General features: G+C 32.0%; 1 protein-coding gene across 1 annotated transcript in view; it reads right to left on the bottom strand.

The window, feature by feature from the left end:
* Positions 1–5,962: 5,962 nt before the first annotated feature.
* Positions 5,963–18,159, bottom strand: part of LOC117691117 (sterile alpha motif domain-containing protein 9-like) — a 102,529-nt gene continuing 90,332 nt past the window's right edge. The window contains exons 8-9 of the mRNA XM_066083807.1: positions 12,411–17,983; positions 5,963–9,339 (exon numbers count right to left, since the gene is read on the bottom strand). Of these exons, the coding sequence (XP_065939879.1) occupies positions 9,244–9,339; positions 12,411–17,983 (5,669 nt within the window). The 3' untranslated portion in view covers positions 5,963–9,243. The remainder of the gene's footprint in view (positions 9,340–12,410; positions 17,984–18,159) is intronic.

The following is an 18,159-nucleotide window of genomic DNA, read 5'->3' as shown; positions in this document are numbered from 1 at the left end:
AAGTTTCCGGAGTGCTGAAACTTAGGCTGTCCATGAATCCAAATGGTTTCTGCAACGGAAACTTACTGAAACTTGTTATATTTTTGCTTTCACAAAATCTGAGCAAGGTTTCTACTTTATGTAAAAACAAAACAATTTCAAACAGTTCCAAATTTATTTTGTTCAAAAATATGAAATTGTTTGCAATAATAAATAAAATACAGCAAGATACAATAATGGATTAACATCCATATGGCAATTCCCTTATTAGGGACTTTTATTTAAAAAATGATAAAATTGCACAAGAAAAAAAAAATCCCATAGAAATCTTTACATTTGTATTTTTTTTTCATCTCGATTAAATGCCTATCAAATCTCCCTTTAAAAATGCAACAAAGATCTTACTTTTTAAAAAATATGAATTCAATTTACAAAATAACCTGCATGTACATGAATAAACAAAGAAATAGTCACTGTTACATGAACATGATACACTTGTCTCAATTTGTTTTGAACTACAATGAATATGTACACCATAAAATATTTTTGAAAAGTCTAAAGTATCCATCTTTAGCATAAAAAAAATACACTACAAGATAGTAGTTGACTATAGATGTATGACCCAGATTTGATTTGAATATGTATGTCAATAAATTCCAAAATGAGGTCAAAGTGACCCACTTACAAGTTGGGATAAAACTTTTCTTTGTTAGTAATATAATCTAATGTTTTACAATAGAACAGGATTTGATATCATTTATTTGATAATCCATTAAGTCCAAAGTGAACTTCTCATTTCCACCCATGATGTATCAACTGATCAGATTTTATTATCATAAGCCTGTCAGTATTTAATAGATGACCCAGAGGGAGATATGAAAAGCTTGTTGGCCAATAAAAAGCTAACAATGGAGCAGTCTGTCAAATCATGTGCAAAAATATGATGTACACATTTACGGTAATTAATTATGCTGGTTGCAACACACTTCATTCCTGATGAATATTCTTCTTTACACATGGTTTACCTTCCTCCATTTCACTACTTTACCTACATTAATATTTTTAAATCCAAGACATGAAGTAAAATATACATTGTTAATATATGTCAAATATTACTACATGTATATGTACTTGCTTTTTGTAACATAAATGTATAAAATACAAAGTATCACACATATCATTCACCTTACAATTCTCATCAATTCCAATATTAGTTACATAACACAGATTAAAATAAAACCCACATGGAAACAACTTTCCATGCAAGTAATTTTGTTATATAAAAATTGTAATACATGGGGTATATGTTGTCGTTATATATTTTCATATACGACATAATTGAATATTGTTTAGTGTATTTTATCATTTCTATGACCCGTGCATTCATCTCCTAATGCAGTGTTTTTACATTTAAGATTGGTTTCTGAATTTTTCATATATTGCTGCAAATAAAAACTAAGTTATCAATAAATGTTTAAACAAAGAAAATGGAAAAAAGTAGTTAACACTTATCAACTTGGAGGTGTGAGGATATATGTTACATGGAGTCTAATATTTTATGCAATATTTGCAAATATAACAAATTATTTAAGAAAATGAAAGTTAATATCTGCAAGGTCTAATCAATTATTTAATAAGTCAAAACCATGTGATTTTCTAAGATTCCAGCTTACAGACAGACATTGTAATATACTGGTATTTGATCATATAAAAAAGTACTTTTACAGTTTATAGGTTTTTTGAAATGAGAATACTTTACAGTTAAAAAGTCTTGTTCTGCAGAGGTTTAGTCGGGTCGTAGAGATGTGTCCATTCGAATCAATAAGGAGTGTCCTTGGCTGTTGTTGATGTTACCTGAGTCGTAGTTTATGGAAATAGACCTTTTTGGGAGATTTTCGAGCATTGTCCAGACCGGTGAAGCACTCGTATGATCACATCATGGTTACAGCAGACTTTAATTAGTAGTTCTGGACAGTGGTAGCATTAAAATTCTTCTTCTTGCGATGAACTTGTTCCTTTCACTGGGCTGTACTTTATGTCTGTTCTATTTATCTTAAACAAGAATAATAAAGTTTCATTTAGATTTTTAAACAATAAACATTCAGCATAACATGTAATAAGGAGCATTCTGAATAAAATTCTGAATACAGAAGCTACTATGCAGTTGCCAGTTGCTGTTAAAACTATGTCATATAATGACTACAGTAGCATCTGGTCTAAAATGTTTCATTTTATATTTGAAGCAATGTTATTTTCATTTTGATTCAATTATTGTTTGTTGAACAATGGAAAAACTTATCAACAATAAGTGTTTTTCACCACCACCCCCCCCCCCCCATCAACCTCCTTTTCAAGAACTTAGACCTGGATTTCCCAAAAATTACTACAGTAAATTATAAACATCCAACACATGTATAAGTTAATGGTAATCAATTTTAAAGCAATACCTTGCGTTCACGTCGTCCAGCTGGTCAAAACATCCACCCGAATCACCGAACAGAGGATGCAAGTAATCACCAGAAACATTGACTTTGTATGCTGTCAATGCTGAAAAAGAAAAACGTGAAAGATTTCATTTTCCGGATTAAATTAATAATTATTTTTTTAAATATTTACGTTACATTTAGAGTTTGTAAATTGTATAATGTGCGAAAGATGCATTGTTCGTCTTGTTTACCAACCAAGCATTCATATATTAGGGACGTTTATATATTTATATATTTGTATACCCTGGATATTCTTGATTATCATGCATATAAATTAAGTTGGTTAATGGTTAACTTGGTCAAAACGTATATTTTAAAGAGATACGGTAATAAAAATTAAAATGCCGAACCAAGTTTGAAAAAATGACGCCATCTTGATTTGATGGCGCGAGATCTCGTTTACAAATGAGAGATAAATTCGAGCCTTGAAAATGTTATTGGGAGTACCTATATTGTGAATTAAGTTACCTTGACATGAGTTCTTCGTTCCTGCATTATCTCCTTGTTGTAGAGGCTATTTATGCGTCTTAATTCTCCATTTTACAACAGCACCTTCTTGTCCATTTTAACCTTCGCTCGGAATCATAAAATGCACCAATACTGACCAATCAGAACCCGCTAAATCTTGCAAAAGTGCATCTTGGGATAGTTTAAAATAAATAATGTTTAATCAAAATTATCATTTTTTACCGAATAGTATACTTTTTACATGTATATTTATTTTAAATAAGAACTGTCGAAGTCAGTATTTCCTGGATAAATACGACAAAGTATTGGCATGTGTTTGTTACAATTGTATATGTAACACGTAATTAACAAAAAAAATGGCCGACCGTTTGTTTACAAATGTCTAATGAAATTAAACAAATTCTCAGGAGACATATGTATCAGATTTTGTCTTTAACTATATTTTATTTACATGTACTGATGATTTTGCCAAACTTAAAATGATAGAGCCATATATAGTTTACTGACAAGTTAGTCTTGACTTGTCCAATTTTCACCGCGATTCTAAGCACGGTCATATTCTTATTCAAAATAAAGAGGTGTGAAAATATTATGTTCATCACAGAGCAGGTTCTGCATGAACACACAGAAATCACAAATATAATTAGATGCCGATCAATTAACGGGGTCCGGTTAACAGCGTTCACCCGTACGGTCAATTTACAACTACGATGAATTGATGGCAATTATTTTACAGTTACACATGTGCACTGATTGGTCATACGATGACCAGTACGTTAAGAATACTTATGAAATTAAAATACAAACGCGTTAAACAAGCCGGGAAGTAAGACGTACACGTCGAACTGATATATAAACAAAATATAATTTTAATTATTTGGTATACTTTCTACATCGAATGTATACGAATGTATAATCAAATTTTAAAAATAGGATTAAAATCACGTGCACCACATGGCTAGTGTTTAACTGATGTTGTAATATGACATACTGATGTACGTTTGCCCGGCTGTTACAAGTTCATGTATGTGTATGGACTATTTTTTTTTTATATGTAGAATCTATCTTTTAGGCATTTCTATCTAATATCTGTAATCTTGTATGCCCTCTGGGCCCAAAATTGGAAATAAACTATTATTATATTATATTATTATTATTATATAACGTATCACTTCAGTAAAATTATAAATAATGCTTATTATATCTTATAACAGAAACATGTGCATGTTTCAAAAACATGTATCAATATCTGTGTTTACAGTACAGAAAGTAAACACAAAGTTTAGAAATGCACGAATCACATGGGCGTCGGAACCGGGGGGGGGGGGGAGCTATGTGCATAATAGCCCCCCCCCCCCCCCACTTTTTCTCGCCGGAAATGTAATTGTTCCTAAATTTACCTTGAAAGATTGAGAAATTGGAGTAATAGGCATACTAGCCAACCCCCCCCCCCCCCCTCTGGCACGGATTAGGCATTTCATGTTTTTCGGGGAAAATTTCGGGTAGGGAAATTTATTTTCGGAAGTATAAAGTATAGGTATACTCCCCCCCCCCCCCCCCCCCCCCCCCCCCCCCCCCCCCCCCACGGATGATTAGGATTTTCATGATTTTGGGAATTAGGGTTTTTCCTCAATATATCTGAGGATTAGTCTAGCCCCCCCCCCCCCCCCACTTTCAATTTGCTTCCGACGCCAGTGAATCATGATACAGTCATACATGTAGTAAAGTCTGAAATGCATGTAAATAAACAATTATTATATTAGACTTAAACTCCAAGTGGGGTTGACTTGTTATTATCAACTGTAGAATTTGAAAAATGTGTTGGCGTGGTATTAAAAAGAAATGAATTAGCTCTAAACTTCAGGTTGTACGAATATTTGGTATGATTTGTAAAAATTTACAACGACTTTACCTTAATTTGTTTGCTTAATTAGTTACTGTACCTCAAGGTTCATTCAAATAATAACTAAAGGATTTAAGAAGGAGTCTTCCAAAATAGGTATTTTAATTTATTGAGTGTATTAAGTAAAATACTTCTTCATTCTTTGTTTGCGATATACAACTACCTAGATTTTTTATTTACTAAATAATTATAATAATTTAGTTATCAGTTTTACTAACTCAGGTACACACAAATTGAAAAAAAATTCCTGCCGGGCTCCAGTTATAAACTCACGCTTCGTACTGTGTATATGTTATGTAACAGTCTTTTGTTCACTCCTGACAGAACAAACCCTGCAATCCACACAGAATATACAGGAAAATCACAGATGAGGTCACCTGGACAAAGAATGTATACACGTGCCCGAGTACCTAAGATTAATGATTTCATCATATGCATTAAACAAGATCAGACATCAGTTTTTCTTTTCAAATTCAATTAATTACTTAGTAAGGTACTTAATCGCCTTATTTTCCACATTTGAAGATAGTTACATGTATACATATAGTTTCAGTCAAGCTGAAACCTTACTATACATTTTAATATGTACGGATTTATTATTATTAGGCTAGAATTAAACTTAAACCTGTTGAAAATAAATGATATAACTATTAAACTCAAATCAATTTTAGTAATAGTTTCAGCAATGCGTAAACCATTTGGAATCTTAACTTAAAGTTTCAGCATACTAAAACCTAGCGGAATGTTCTGAAACTGATTGATATTTCCATAATAATTTACACAACTTTTCACACGATTCAAATTTAGTTTCCGCATTGCGGAAACCATCAGGAATCTTAGACTAAGGTTTCTGCTGACTGAAACCTAACGGATACTTGCTGAATCGATATAATGGTTTCCGCATTGCGGAAACTATACATGAAACTTCAACTTCAAGTTTCAGCAAGGTTTCCATATAGTTTCAGTTTTGCTGAAACTTGATTTTTCATCCAGTGTTTTATTCAATTAAATCATTGAATTTATGAATTTGCAGCCAGTTTGCTATCTGATTTTATGAAATAACATTAATACACCTGACTTATATCACCCATTTTTTTTTTAAAACAGCATATTGTGTATTTCAAATGAACTTTACATGTAGACAAATGCAGTTATCAAAGTATACAATATGTCAAAAAACTCAAGTTTTTGCTCCTTCCTATCAAAAAATGGTATTTTAGATGTATTTACAGAATTGAAAAAGCCACCCCCTCTTTCCAATGGACTCCATTACCACTATATGTAGAATATGTAAATATACATTTGACCTGGAAATAACATCTGCTATGATGATTACTCTTGAAATGAGCAAAAAACGACATATTTTTCCCTTTTATTGTATATGTGCATCAAAAATGTAGAAAAACATGTAAAATTTGAACCTTTTTCATGGAATTCTCATCCGTCCCCAGGGACCCGGGGGTGTTTGAATTTCATTTTAATTAAACGCACACATCACACTTGTAGGTCTTACTAATTTAGCAAAGTTAAAAGGAGACTAGAAACCAGAATATATAAGATATCCACTAAATATGATTATAGGCTTAGTTTTTCATGAAAACAAATAAATCGCATGTAGGGCGACATGACTTTTTGTGAATAAAAATGCTACAAATCATCCATTTACCAAAAAAGATCAATTTTAAATATCAGTGATGGTTGTTTTCAAATATGTGTAGGAAATGACTAAAGGAAACTGCCACAAGTTTCATAATATTAGGTTAAAGTGTTCGAACCAATGCTTCTTGTGAAAATCAAAAGATAGGGGGAGGGTATACATGTAAAGGGATTTCTTAGTGATGTGATGCTTTTATCATGATAATATCAAGCAAATGTATGTAGTATTGAATAAAGTTTCTTATTTAAGGAGGTTGAACAACAGTTGACCTCTAAAAGATTAGGTAAAGATGCTTTATTTATGGAGAGCCCTATGAATATGTGTTAAATAGAGGAAAGTGGAAATGGTGGGTTCACTTAAATGGCCATATTTTTCTTAAACCTCAATAGAATTGTCAAAATGTGGTGCACTTTTTCTCAGAATAGCATAAGCCTTTTATTTTTAGGACAAGATGACTTTTCAGAGAATGTTAGTGTATGTTAAGGTAGCAAGGGACAGTTTCGAATAAAGTACCCGTCAATATTTTTGTAAAATTGAGAGTTGCTGTACTTGAAGGCTTATGAGTGTTGCTAAAATTCATGAAATGATTTTTAATGATTATCATTAGTTAGAGGGGTGTCTCTTGTTGAAATTGATATGCAATATGTAGGCCCCTTATGTTAGGTACATGAGAATCAGAAGTAAAATGCGAAACCTGCGGCTTTGACTGTTGTGCTGACTTTACACAGTGAAATTGCAAGTTACAGACGGGAGGTAAAATAACACGAAAAGTAGGTGGATGGGACATTGTAAACTATACACTGGTAAGTTTCTGACATGTGATAGTGCAGCATGCAAGCGATGTGGAAGGTCAACCCTCTGCAGGGAATTAGCTGGGGGAGGTGTAAAAGCTGAAAAATCATGAAAAATTAGCAAAATATGAAAGGGTCAAAATCTCATAAAAAAACAGTATGTAGAGAACAGGTTTTGATTAGTAATTTTCTTCAGAAATTGGTGATTGACCTTATAAAGAGTGAATTAAAGGTATTTGTGCTGAATGGGAACTGAGGAAATTCTAGTTACAGAGTTCCGAAGACATGCATCCCTTGGCTACAATGAATTGGATAAAAAAAACTGTCCCCTGCCACCTAAGCTGAAGAAAAACGTACTCATTAGTTACAGAGAACGTTTTCATGCGGGAATCCAGATTTTTTTCAGGAAGAATGGACGAGAGATATTTGAGCTTTCCATGTTTAGGGTAGTGGTAGTACAGGTGGGGTGGTTCAGTTCGGTAATTTTAATATACATGTATAAATTCTAAGAAATTTAATTTTTCCAGGAGTGTGGGGCAAAAAGGGGTCAGGACTTCAGCTTATCTACATAACAAAGGCTTTTATGGCTATGTATTTCCTTTGTAATTTGGCTTTAAAAGTTTTGTCAAGCATATAAAGCATCAATTAACCATTCTAGACATTAAAATAGGAAAAATAATATTTTAATTTTTAGGTTCAAATCGTGTCCAATTTAAGTCACTTTATTATGCTTAATGCATCATTAGAAATTAAAGAATATATATGTATTGATGGTATATCAATTAACTTTAATGTACATGTATATGACTCCAGAGAAATTGTATTTCACAAGCACATCATAGTGAAGCAAACTCTTATCTATATTGAAAACATTTGTCTATTTTACTAAGGATCTATACATCTAGCATTGTACAGTAAAACATGCTTATAACAAAGTGTCAGTGACGGGCAACTGTACTTCATTTTAAACGTGATTCGTTATATCCGCCAAGTTTACAACATGTAATAAAGTCACAAAAAGATTTCGCTATAACCATGTTTTAATGTTTTAGTTTAAATGTTATCAAATCATGGCCAGATTACCAATTGTGTATAACGTCACGCAGGACATGACGTATGACGCAGCGGCGACGGAAGACCTATTCATTGCTTTGCAACGAGCTCGTTTCTAGTTTTACATGTAAATTGCAAAACGATCACACAAAAATTACAAAAATATCCAATACAAATCAAAATTAACAAGAAGAACAATTAAGTTAAATTAATTTACATTGTTATATAGTAGGTGTTAGTAATTTATTTTCAATTCAAATTAATCGAGATTTTGAAAAGAGTGATCAAGGTGCATGAGAATAATTTATACCCGGTGAAAGAAATGACTTGAAATGTATTTTTCCATTTGTCTGTTCCTTTCTTTGCAAGACCTCGCTGGAATTATATGATTTCAAATGTCAATAGAATAATACAAAATTTTAGTTTTCTTGACGTTTAACAAATATGACAGAGGGCAAAGGGATTGATTTTGGAATATGTTAGAAATTATTATTGTTGAAGTGGGAGTAATTGTTTTTAATGCATTTTTTCATCATTATGAAATGAAAGTCACATAATATGTATATGCACATGTGAATTTGTACAATATAAACATTTATTAGTAAATTTTAAATTTTAATTTGTATGCCATTTTGTGTGTGTGAATTTAGAAAATGTGACCAAAAAGAAAACCATCTGAATGTTTATGTTTGCAGGTTTGGTTTAGTTTTGCTTCAGACACACAAGCAATTTGTTATTTTAATTCAATGCATAATCGTTCATCACAATCTCCTAACTAATATTAGTAACAACAAAGTTATAAATCGGGAGTCATATAGGTCTAAACAAAGCTATCTGGTTACAATATTCTTTCTATTCCTAGTTACTTTTTAGTCAGACGATTACAGTCCCCAGAGAAAATGAGTTCTATTCAAAAAGATCCGAAAAGTCACCATTCCCATTTTTAATTATTAGTTGTTCCAAAGCTTCAGGAATTTCATCTTTGTCCTTCAAGAGCTGCATCTGAAAAATAAAAATAGACAATATGAAATATTTCCCTATTTAATTTGCAGGAAAGTTAAAATTGCAAGATATTTGGTAAAATTTTGTTTACTAGGTCTGAGCTTAGGTCTTATTGTAAAGCGTATCGGCAAAACAATGCATATTTTGTAAATTGATTGTTTTCGTTCGTTAATAACCTCCAACTTTGTACATTCTCAGTCTTCTGTTTATCCATTTATATTATAATGCTCGGTAATAGCACATCTGACATGTTAAAAATTGACAACTATGATGTCTACAGTTTGTCAAATTGGGACAATACATGTATCATATATGGAAATTGCTAACTGCCATGAAAGGTGTATCCTAATTACCGGCATGGACACCAATAAACATAATATTCACTAAAATTGTTGTAACAAGATTTGGATTGAAATTATTATATTTAGAAACAGATATCGAGGTGTGATTTATACTTGATAAAACATTAAAAAGTAGATACTAGGTATGTCAAAATTGGTGCTCATATAAAATGCGCTAGTTTCTGTAATAAATAGATGATATCCCCCAAAGTGATATGTCCAAATTGTTTCTTAATTGCTTTTTAACATATTCTTAAACATTAAAATAAAAAAGCAACTGCATGACTTGGTTTTACAAACTGTTTATATTTTATTGTAAACCAGAATGTGGGTATATAATGCGTCTTATCTCTTTACAAGTTTGGTTCTTTATTTCAAATTTTACTATAATTCTTATAACTGTCCTAAATGAAAAAAAAATGACAATAACAAACCGTTAACCACCTAAAAAATCCATAAAACGATATATACATTCAAAGCAGACCATCACGGACCTCCAAATGGATTGGGGTAGGATCAGATGCCTAGAAGGAGTGAGCATCCTCTGCTGACCGGTCTAATTCGCCAATTTTATTTATTAAACTTTTTTGTACCAACCAAAGATATCCGATCTAAGGTTTCTGCCAATGATGAATGATAAACTAGTCCGATTCTTTCCACAATGACGTTAATTAGTCGGTCTGCGCTCTTGATTACCCCGTTTTGGAAAGTTCAATCCATCAAAATTAAAATCGCGCATTCAAGAAACGAATTGGCTCATTTTATTTATTCAACATTTCTCAAATCTCAATTTTTATGTATACCTTAAATAGGTTCCCGATACATATATTCATTTTTTACGTAATCATTCAATATTATTTCATTGATGTATATATTTTTATGCAAACTTCATTTGACTAGGATCCACCAAAGCGTGTCTACTACCTTATTAAGCATCTGCTCCTTGGGGAACATTAAATTTCGCCAGTGTCCTTAGAACTGTATTACTCTCCGAAAATATTTAATTTACCAACTGAAGATCTACGTTTTATTGAGTTTATATTGATTCAACATTCAGGACGCTAATATAATATCTCATAATAATTGCTTTAAATCTATTTTTTTTATTATTATATTCATATTGACTAGGAGCTTATCTTAGTTTTAATTTTTTTTAATTCTGTGAGGTGAGCCACATGTTATGTTTCAGCTAGATTACATTATTAAACTAACATTTTAGTGATCACTCAGTCAAATAATCAACCGACCGACCCCGTGTAATTTTACTTTTTTGTGGGGAAGGGGCGTCTATTCATAACATTGTATCAACCGAGCTCCATACAACAATTAGAAGACGTATTGAAAGATATAAATGTAACCCTGTGTTTGTTAATATATTTTGAATAGTCATTATATGTGAAATTTTCCAGTTAAAAAACGATACCTATGTACATGTACCTGCCGCCGATCGAATTTATCACTCGGCATCGATTTTCTTGACACTCTTGATACATTCACTCCGAGCTCATAATTCATTTTTTTAAATAAGCGTATATTAATGGCACATTAATTATCACATATATTTAATGCAAATCAAACTTAGTTAAACTTCAAGTATAAGCAAATTTACATATAAAGATCAATTTTCTAAAATTATCATAGTTATAATTTTTTTCTATATAACCTAAAGCTTATTATTCTTTTTTGTACATGTATAATGTATCTAATCTACTTATACGTGTCTGAAAAAATAATCATTAGGATGTTTTGTGTTTTCCGTCTCGAACCCCTCCCACGATTAAATCAGAACATAATATCAGATACTTTGATATAAACGATTTTGTCTTTTTGCAATAATGAGTACGTAAACAACATTTTATTTTGTATAAAATAAGATATTATTGACACATTTATTATCATATATATTTACTGAAAACCAGAAACATTAAACTTAATGTATAAATGTATTTACGTATGAATATCAATTTTCTTAAACGAAACGTTTAATTTTTTCTATTAAACTACATTATTGTTGTTGTATATCGCATTAAATCTAATTATACTTTATTATAAAATCCAATCAAGTTTATGACATTATATTTTGCATATAATATAACGTTATACACAAATTATATTAAAAACAAGAAATATAATTTGGTAAACGAATCTATAAAATTATATTAAACGCGACTTTTCGTGCAGTGGTACCTTCGACAAAAAAGGTTAATATCAATTGATTATATGAAGACAATATCATAAAATTCAAGGGTAAATTATTATGTTCATTCCGTCTCTACTCTGTCAATTTCTGCATGTTTTTCCTGTGTTTTTATCAGTGACGTCACTATTGTTATATATGGTCATGTCATAATTTGTATCTTAAAATATATATACTTTTTTATTTGTCAATTTCTAACATGTTAGATGTGCTATCTCAGAAAACGGAAATAATTGCAGAGGCTACATATGGAAACACGTATGAAAGTGATAAGTTACCTGTAAATACAAACAACATTTTAAAGCTGTGAATGTGCATACACAGAAAAAAACAAACTTTGGAGTTAAAAATGTAAATAACAAATGTTTTTATTAAAGAATACCAGACAGTTATAGCAAGAATTTAGACTCGCAAACATGATTGAATATTTGGATTAGCATTTCTGTTTTTTTAACACGGTTACTCTCCTTTAAAAACAACTAAAGTGGTTTCTCCTACATGTAATTTTTTAAAATTCGTTTTAAAGATATTACCTCATTTTCTGTTAATCCATCATGGTGTTTCCCTTCTAATCTTTTAATGGTCTTGAGATAATGTTCGAGTTCTTCTTCAGTTTTTGTCGAATATTTTTTTGTTTTAGAGGTTAATTCATGATGAGTTAACGTTCTTTGATGTACACTTTCATCTCTTGCTGACTTGACATTGTACGCAATTGGGCCCGCAATGCTAAATCCCAAATAAAAAGATACTCTGTCGTTTCGCAAAAATCTAGTATTTACCCCTCTGATCTTACTTATTTTTATGGATTCACTGTCTTTGTTGTCCCACATGCAATAAGCAATTGCCATACTGCCATCTTGACTAATTTGTATCGTCCCATATAAACGTCTTAGTTTCTCTTGTGTCGTATTGTATTCCCACACAGAGTAATCAAACTTAGAGTCTTTTTTACGATAAAGGGGTATCTGAGAATGATGACAAAGAGACTGTATGCCCCTACCCTTTCCTAGATAAAACTGCGCTCTTGGTTGAGAAAAATTACTCTCGTTTTTTTGCACAGTTTGTTTGTATTTTCTCTCATTAAACATTTTTTTCAAATGAGAAAGAGAATTTTCTAAACTGGGAAGCCTTCTTTGTGATGGAATATTGTTATCTGTCCATAATAACATGCTCATAAAAAAGTGTGCTAAATTCACATGTTCATCTTTAACCTCTATTATCTGTTTACAGGTTTTTATGATATTGCTTTCGGAATATCCTGTTGAATTTCCTATGATACCAAGCGCAACTTTCACACAAACTTGATTTGCTAGATCATTTGAATCTTTTGACTTTATCTGTTCAAGGTGATGTTCTATTTCACAAAGCACACCTGTTGTCGCTGTAACCTCACTATTATCTGAATTCTTAATATGATTAAAAATATTCATGTATGAATTCCCTTTCAAAGTCCATAACATTCCTCTATGATAGGAATCTTTTTCTGATTGATCTCCGTTAGGTACTCTAGAACCACTTTCGCCGTAAATACGGGAAAAATGTTCATGAATGTATTTATATCTAAAATGAAAACGTTTGTAAAATTTGTCAGTTTTCTTTGATTGGGAAGGACTTTGTAGAACCTCTTCAGAGAAAATAGAATAAAAACAAACATTATCCTCTAAAATTTTAAATGCATCTTCTGCTTGTTTGCGCATTCCTTTTAATCTTCTATGAAAACTGCCCCATATTTCACGTATCTCCTCAGGAACAAAGTGAGGATCCTTTAGGTATCGAACAACATTTTCTTTTTCTGTATCGTAAATGATATTTTGTGTCAAAAATGCTGTTATTTGATTAATGTTAATAATGGCTTCAAATAGATTAAGCAATTTTTGCGTGTCTCTTCCACCGTCTTGCTCATTCTTAGCTCTCAAAAAAACTTCTAGAGACTTTAAAATCAAATTCAAATGCTCATGTACGTTTGGAGGTTCAAATGTTTTTTTTGCTGTTAAATGTTTAAAATTATCGCGTAAGACAAGGCCATAGGTATGATTTATAAATGATAGCGATTGTTTGGTGGATAGATCTACTGCCTCTTCGGCCCATATAATAGCCTCTGCAAAATTATGCCATTCTGAATAGAGACGAGCTAAAGCTTGTGCTAAGATCGGGTCTTGAAATTTCTCAAATCCAAGTTTCAGTATTTCTACCGCTTTGTCATAATTAGTGTTTGGATCAACTCCTTTGATTTCCTCAATAAGCGGACTAAATTTTTGTGCTTCACCACTTTTGGATTCTTCTTTTTTTCGACGTATTAACATATCTGTCGTAAACTCTTCAAGACGTTCAATTCCTAGGGACGACCGTTCTAATAATGAACAGCTTAGGTACTCTTTAGCAATGTCAAACAATTCTTTGTTTTCCCTATCTTTTATCACGCACAGAATTTTTTTACCAAGAATGGGGTGAGCTATTCGAACTTTTGGACCACTATCCGAATCGTCCACTTCAAAAATCAACAATACTTTCAATGCCCTTGACAAACGACTATCCCAACTAGGTAAACTTCCCATTAAATTATCACAGCATCCAAAGGGAATAAAAACCTTTATTCCACGCATTGGAATTTGTGTGTAAGTAGAGAGGAATGCTACATACTTTATAAGCTTATATTCATTGGGTGTTTTTTCAATGTCCGAAAGTAACTTATGGATAGTCTTTTCGATATAGACTATGTTAAATCCGTATCGCATTATCATAAATGATATCAAATGTTGAGGATCGTAGTCTTCTATATCAAGTTTCTTTGCAGTTTCTTCTAGCTCATCAGATTTCTTCTTAAACCAAATCTTTTCCCTTTCGCTAAGTCTTTGTTGAAGACAAAAGACATTTTCACTTACGTATTCAATGTTATATATTGTTTCTTCTCTTTGACAAATTAAGAGCAAACAAATCATGCCATCAATATGATTACAATGTTCCTTTCGAAGTTCTATGTTTAGCAGTCTAGTGAAATCGGAAATTGATAATTCAGCTTCACCAATGTCATCTAATAAGAGAACAAGAGGATTTGGACGTAATTCACTTCGCTCTTTTTCATTGTATTTCAAGAGTAATATTATTTGATATACCGTCGTTTTTAACAGTTTTGAAATAATGCAGCATCTAAATTTTTTTCTAAAATTCCACAAAAGATGATGACCAAGAGTTGTGGCGCCTGCTCCTGGTTCATGTGCAATTATTAGTGTAACTACTCTTCGCGCTTCTCCTTTAGCGTGATTCAGGTACAATAAAGCTTGTTCATGTAATTTTTCATATATGTCTCTTGAACAAACGTGATTTTCAAAAAAAAAGTTCCACCAACTAACACCTTGACCTTTATAAAACTGCGTTTCTTCTTTTCCGGCAAATTGATCACGGTTATGAGTGTTCAAAAAAGATTTATTTTCGCACTGAGTTGCACTAAGTATCCTTAAATCTGATAAAGTATTGACAAATTTCTCTTCAACATTGGTATATGCTCCAGACGAACACGGTAAAACACAAGAATGCTTTTCATTGTATCCAAGTAATGAAGTTATAGTACTATTTACTTGATTCCATGGCATACCTATGACCGATACTTTTTTAAGGCTTTCCTTGCTACCCTTTCCTTCTCTCTCTATTGTGTCTACAAAATCGTCAAAAATTCTATGTTGCTCAGCAATGATAACAAGGGAATTCAAACCAAAATTACTTGTGATTTCATTAAATGTGTCAATAACCCCATCAAAATCACTGGATAAGAGAAGAACTAAAATTATTTCTCTTTCTTTTGGAATCACAAAATTTTGGTTAAAAAACAAAACAGCATTACTAACACCAGCTGAATAACGAATATGCCAATCAACCCTACATAAATGCGGTTCACTTTCCGAAGAGTCATGCTTTCCATTTGCAAATATCCATACGGTTTTACATTGATTGGAAAGACCTAATTTAATTGATATTTCTTGCATATTAATATTTCTCGGTTTTTCATGAAACAGTTGACCTGTACATATAGTGGAACGTCTAGGATTGCAGTGCATGTCACAAATACCATTTATATTTGAAAAATCATCAAAATCAAATACAGCGGTAAGCTGTATTCGCTTGATAAAAGACAAATTTTCCACCAGTTTATCATTAATTTTTTGTTCTTCGTCAGGTTTCCCTAGTAGAAGTATTGGCCAAATTGGTTCATCAAATCTGAAAGACCCTCTTGTAAGAAGACGCTCTAGTTTTGTCGCTAAGGCTTCCTCATATTTGTCACATCTAAGCTGACTTTGTTCTTCTTCGAATTTCTTTCTCTCAAGCTCAGTTTCTGGTAATTTTACTTTGAGAAAAAGTTGTCTCTCATCCTTTTTTAAACTAATTGTTGAAGGACCTTTTCGTAAATAAAGCACAAACTCAGCTTTATCTTTGCCTATCTTGTTTAGATTAACTTCAAAATACCGTCCTTTGCATAAGTCATAGGAAGGTTCTACATCCACTTCCATCACCCAGCGAAAAAACTTTTCCCCTGAAATAACCACCTGTACAAATATCGGATCGGAAATGCATTGGCGGGCAGTATTTTTTATGTCCTCGTTAAAACATTTTAAAATTCCATCATTGAGTGCTTCAATGTACTTTGATCTGCTATCCGAACAATCTTCACTTATTTCAAATCCGACAATTTCTCCATGCTTATGATTATCTTTCAATTCATCTGTTTCAACTGTATGTGGTTTGAAGTCTGCTACACCAAAGTAGATAGTTCCATTTTTTCTTGCATTCAGACAACCACACGCAAATCTTAAAGCCTCCATCTGAAATTTAATAAATCGTTTTCCCTTTGCCATTGCTAGGCAGTTAACAAAACATTTAAATTCGACACACCTTAAGGAAAGTGTACCATCATTTTCAGGTTGAGCTAGTATTTTTCCTTGATGATATTTTACATAATACAGATTTTTCTGTTGTTTAAAATCTCTCGGGATCTGGATATTAAGTTCTTCCGTTGTGTTGATTTTTTTCTGAAATTGATTTGCCAATATTTTTTCCTTTACAAAACCTTTTTGATAATCATCAGGGTCAAAAACAAAATACGTCTGCGATGGCTTGAAAGAAAAACAAAATCGTTCTCTGGTTGGATTTTTTGCTAAACCTGCAACGAAACAATTGTTCTGATCCCGAAAAATGCGTTTGCTTATTAAGAGAATAGGAATGTCAAAGTTTGAAATAAATTCTTCACTCTTCTCCATGACAAATGCTGATTTACATTGCATAGATAGCTCTATTGTTTCCCCTTTATAAGTATAGATACCAAATTGCTCACTTTTAGTGAACAATTTTCTTTTTTTATATGGGAGTAAGTAAAGCCATTCTTGTGTATTTCTTCTTATTTGCACCCATAATCTTTTTTGTGCTTCATTGTCTGTAAAATCATCTTCTCGGCATACAACAAAAAAGACGAATTTTTTCTCCAACTCATTCATATTTGTCGATGCCCCGTACAAAATCATCAGTTTACATTGTTCGTAATTGCCTTCCTGTATGTCGTCCAGCAACAGCAGAGAACAAAGAAATTCTTTATAACAGTCCCCTAGAGACTTGTTACAACGTGGTGGTTGCACTGTATATTGTATTGGTTCACTTCTAAAATCCTCGTTTCGCTTCAAAATAACTTTTATAAAATAAAGCGATGGGATATTTAAATCAGCAAAGTCACTTTCAAACTGTTTCGGATCCTTGTAATTGTAAAACACAAAACCATCGATATGCCTTTCAACGATACAGCCGCATAATCTTTCAATACTTTCGTCTGTTGTTCCAAGAACTGTTTGAACATACTTTACTATTTCTTTCGGTGTTTTATTGAATAGATCGTTGCGTAATCCTTCAAATTTTTTATCTTTAAAAGCTAAAATTTTTCTTGCAAGGCCTTTCGGGATTCTGGCGTCTGACGAAAAGGTGTTAGCGCTTGTTTCATCGTAAAAAAATAATAGTGTGCCATTCAACGTAGTGAGAGTAGAATAGTCCTTGAGGAGGTCATCCGTCAAACCAACCTCTGTCTTTAACCACTCCTCAATTTCTTTTTCTGAACTGTCCTTTGAAATGCCTATAAAATTAAAAATTATTATACTGAGAAATATTTACAAGATATCTACTGTATCGTCTCAATGAATTATATGAACAACGAGGATGCGGGGAGGTAAATATCAACAAATCTAACAATTTTAAAAAACTTCATTTGAAACAATCTATATCTAACATCACATTGGTATTCAATTCTTA

This window comes from Magallana gigas, chromosome 5, assembly GCF_963853765.1.
Source record: "Magallana gigas chromosome 5, xbMagGiga1.1, whole genome shotgun sequence".
NCBI lineage: Eukaryota > Metazoa > Mollusca > Bivalvia > Ostreida > Ostreidae > Magallana > Magallana gigas.
This window is presented reverse-complemented; position numbering and strand designations above follow the sequence as displayed.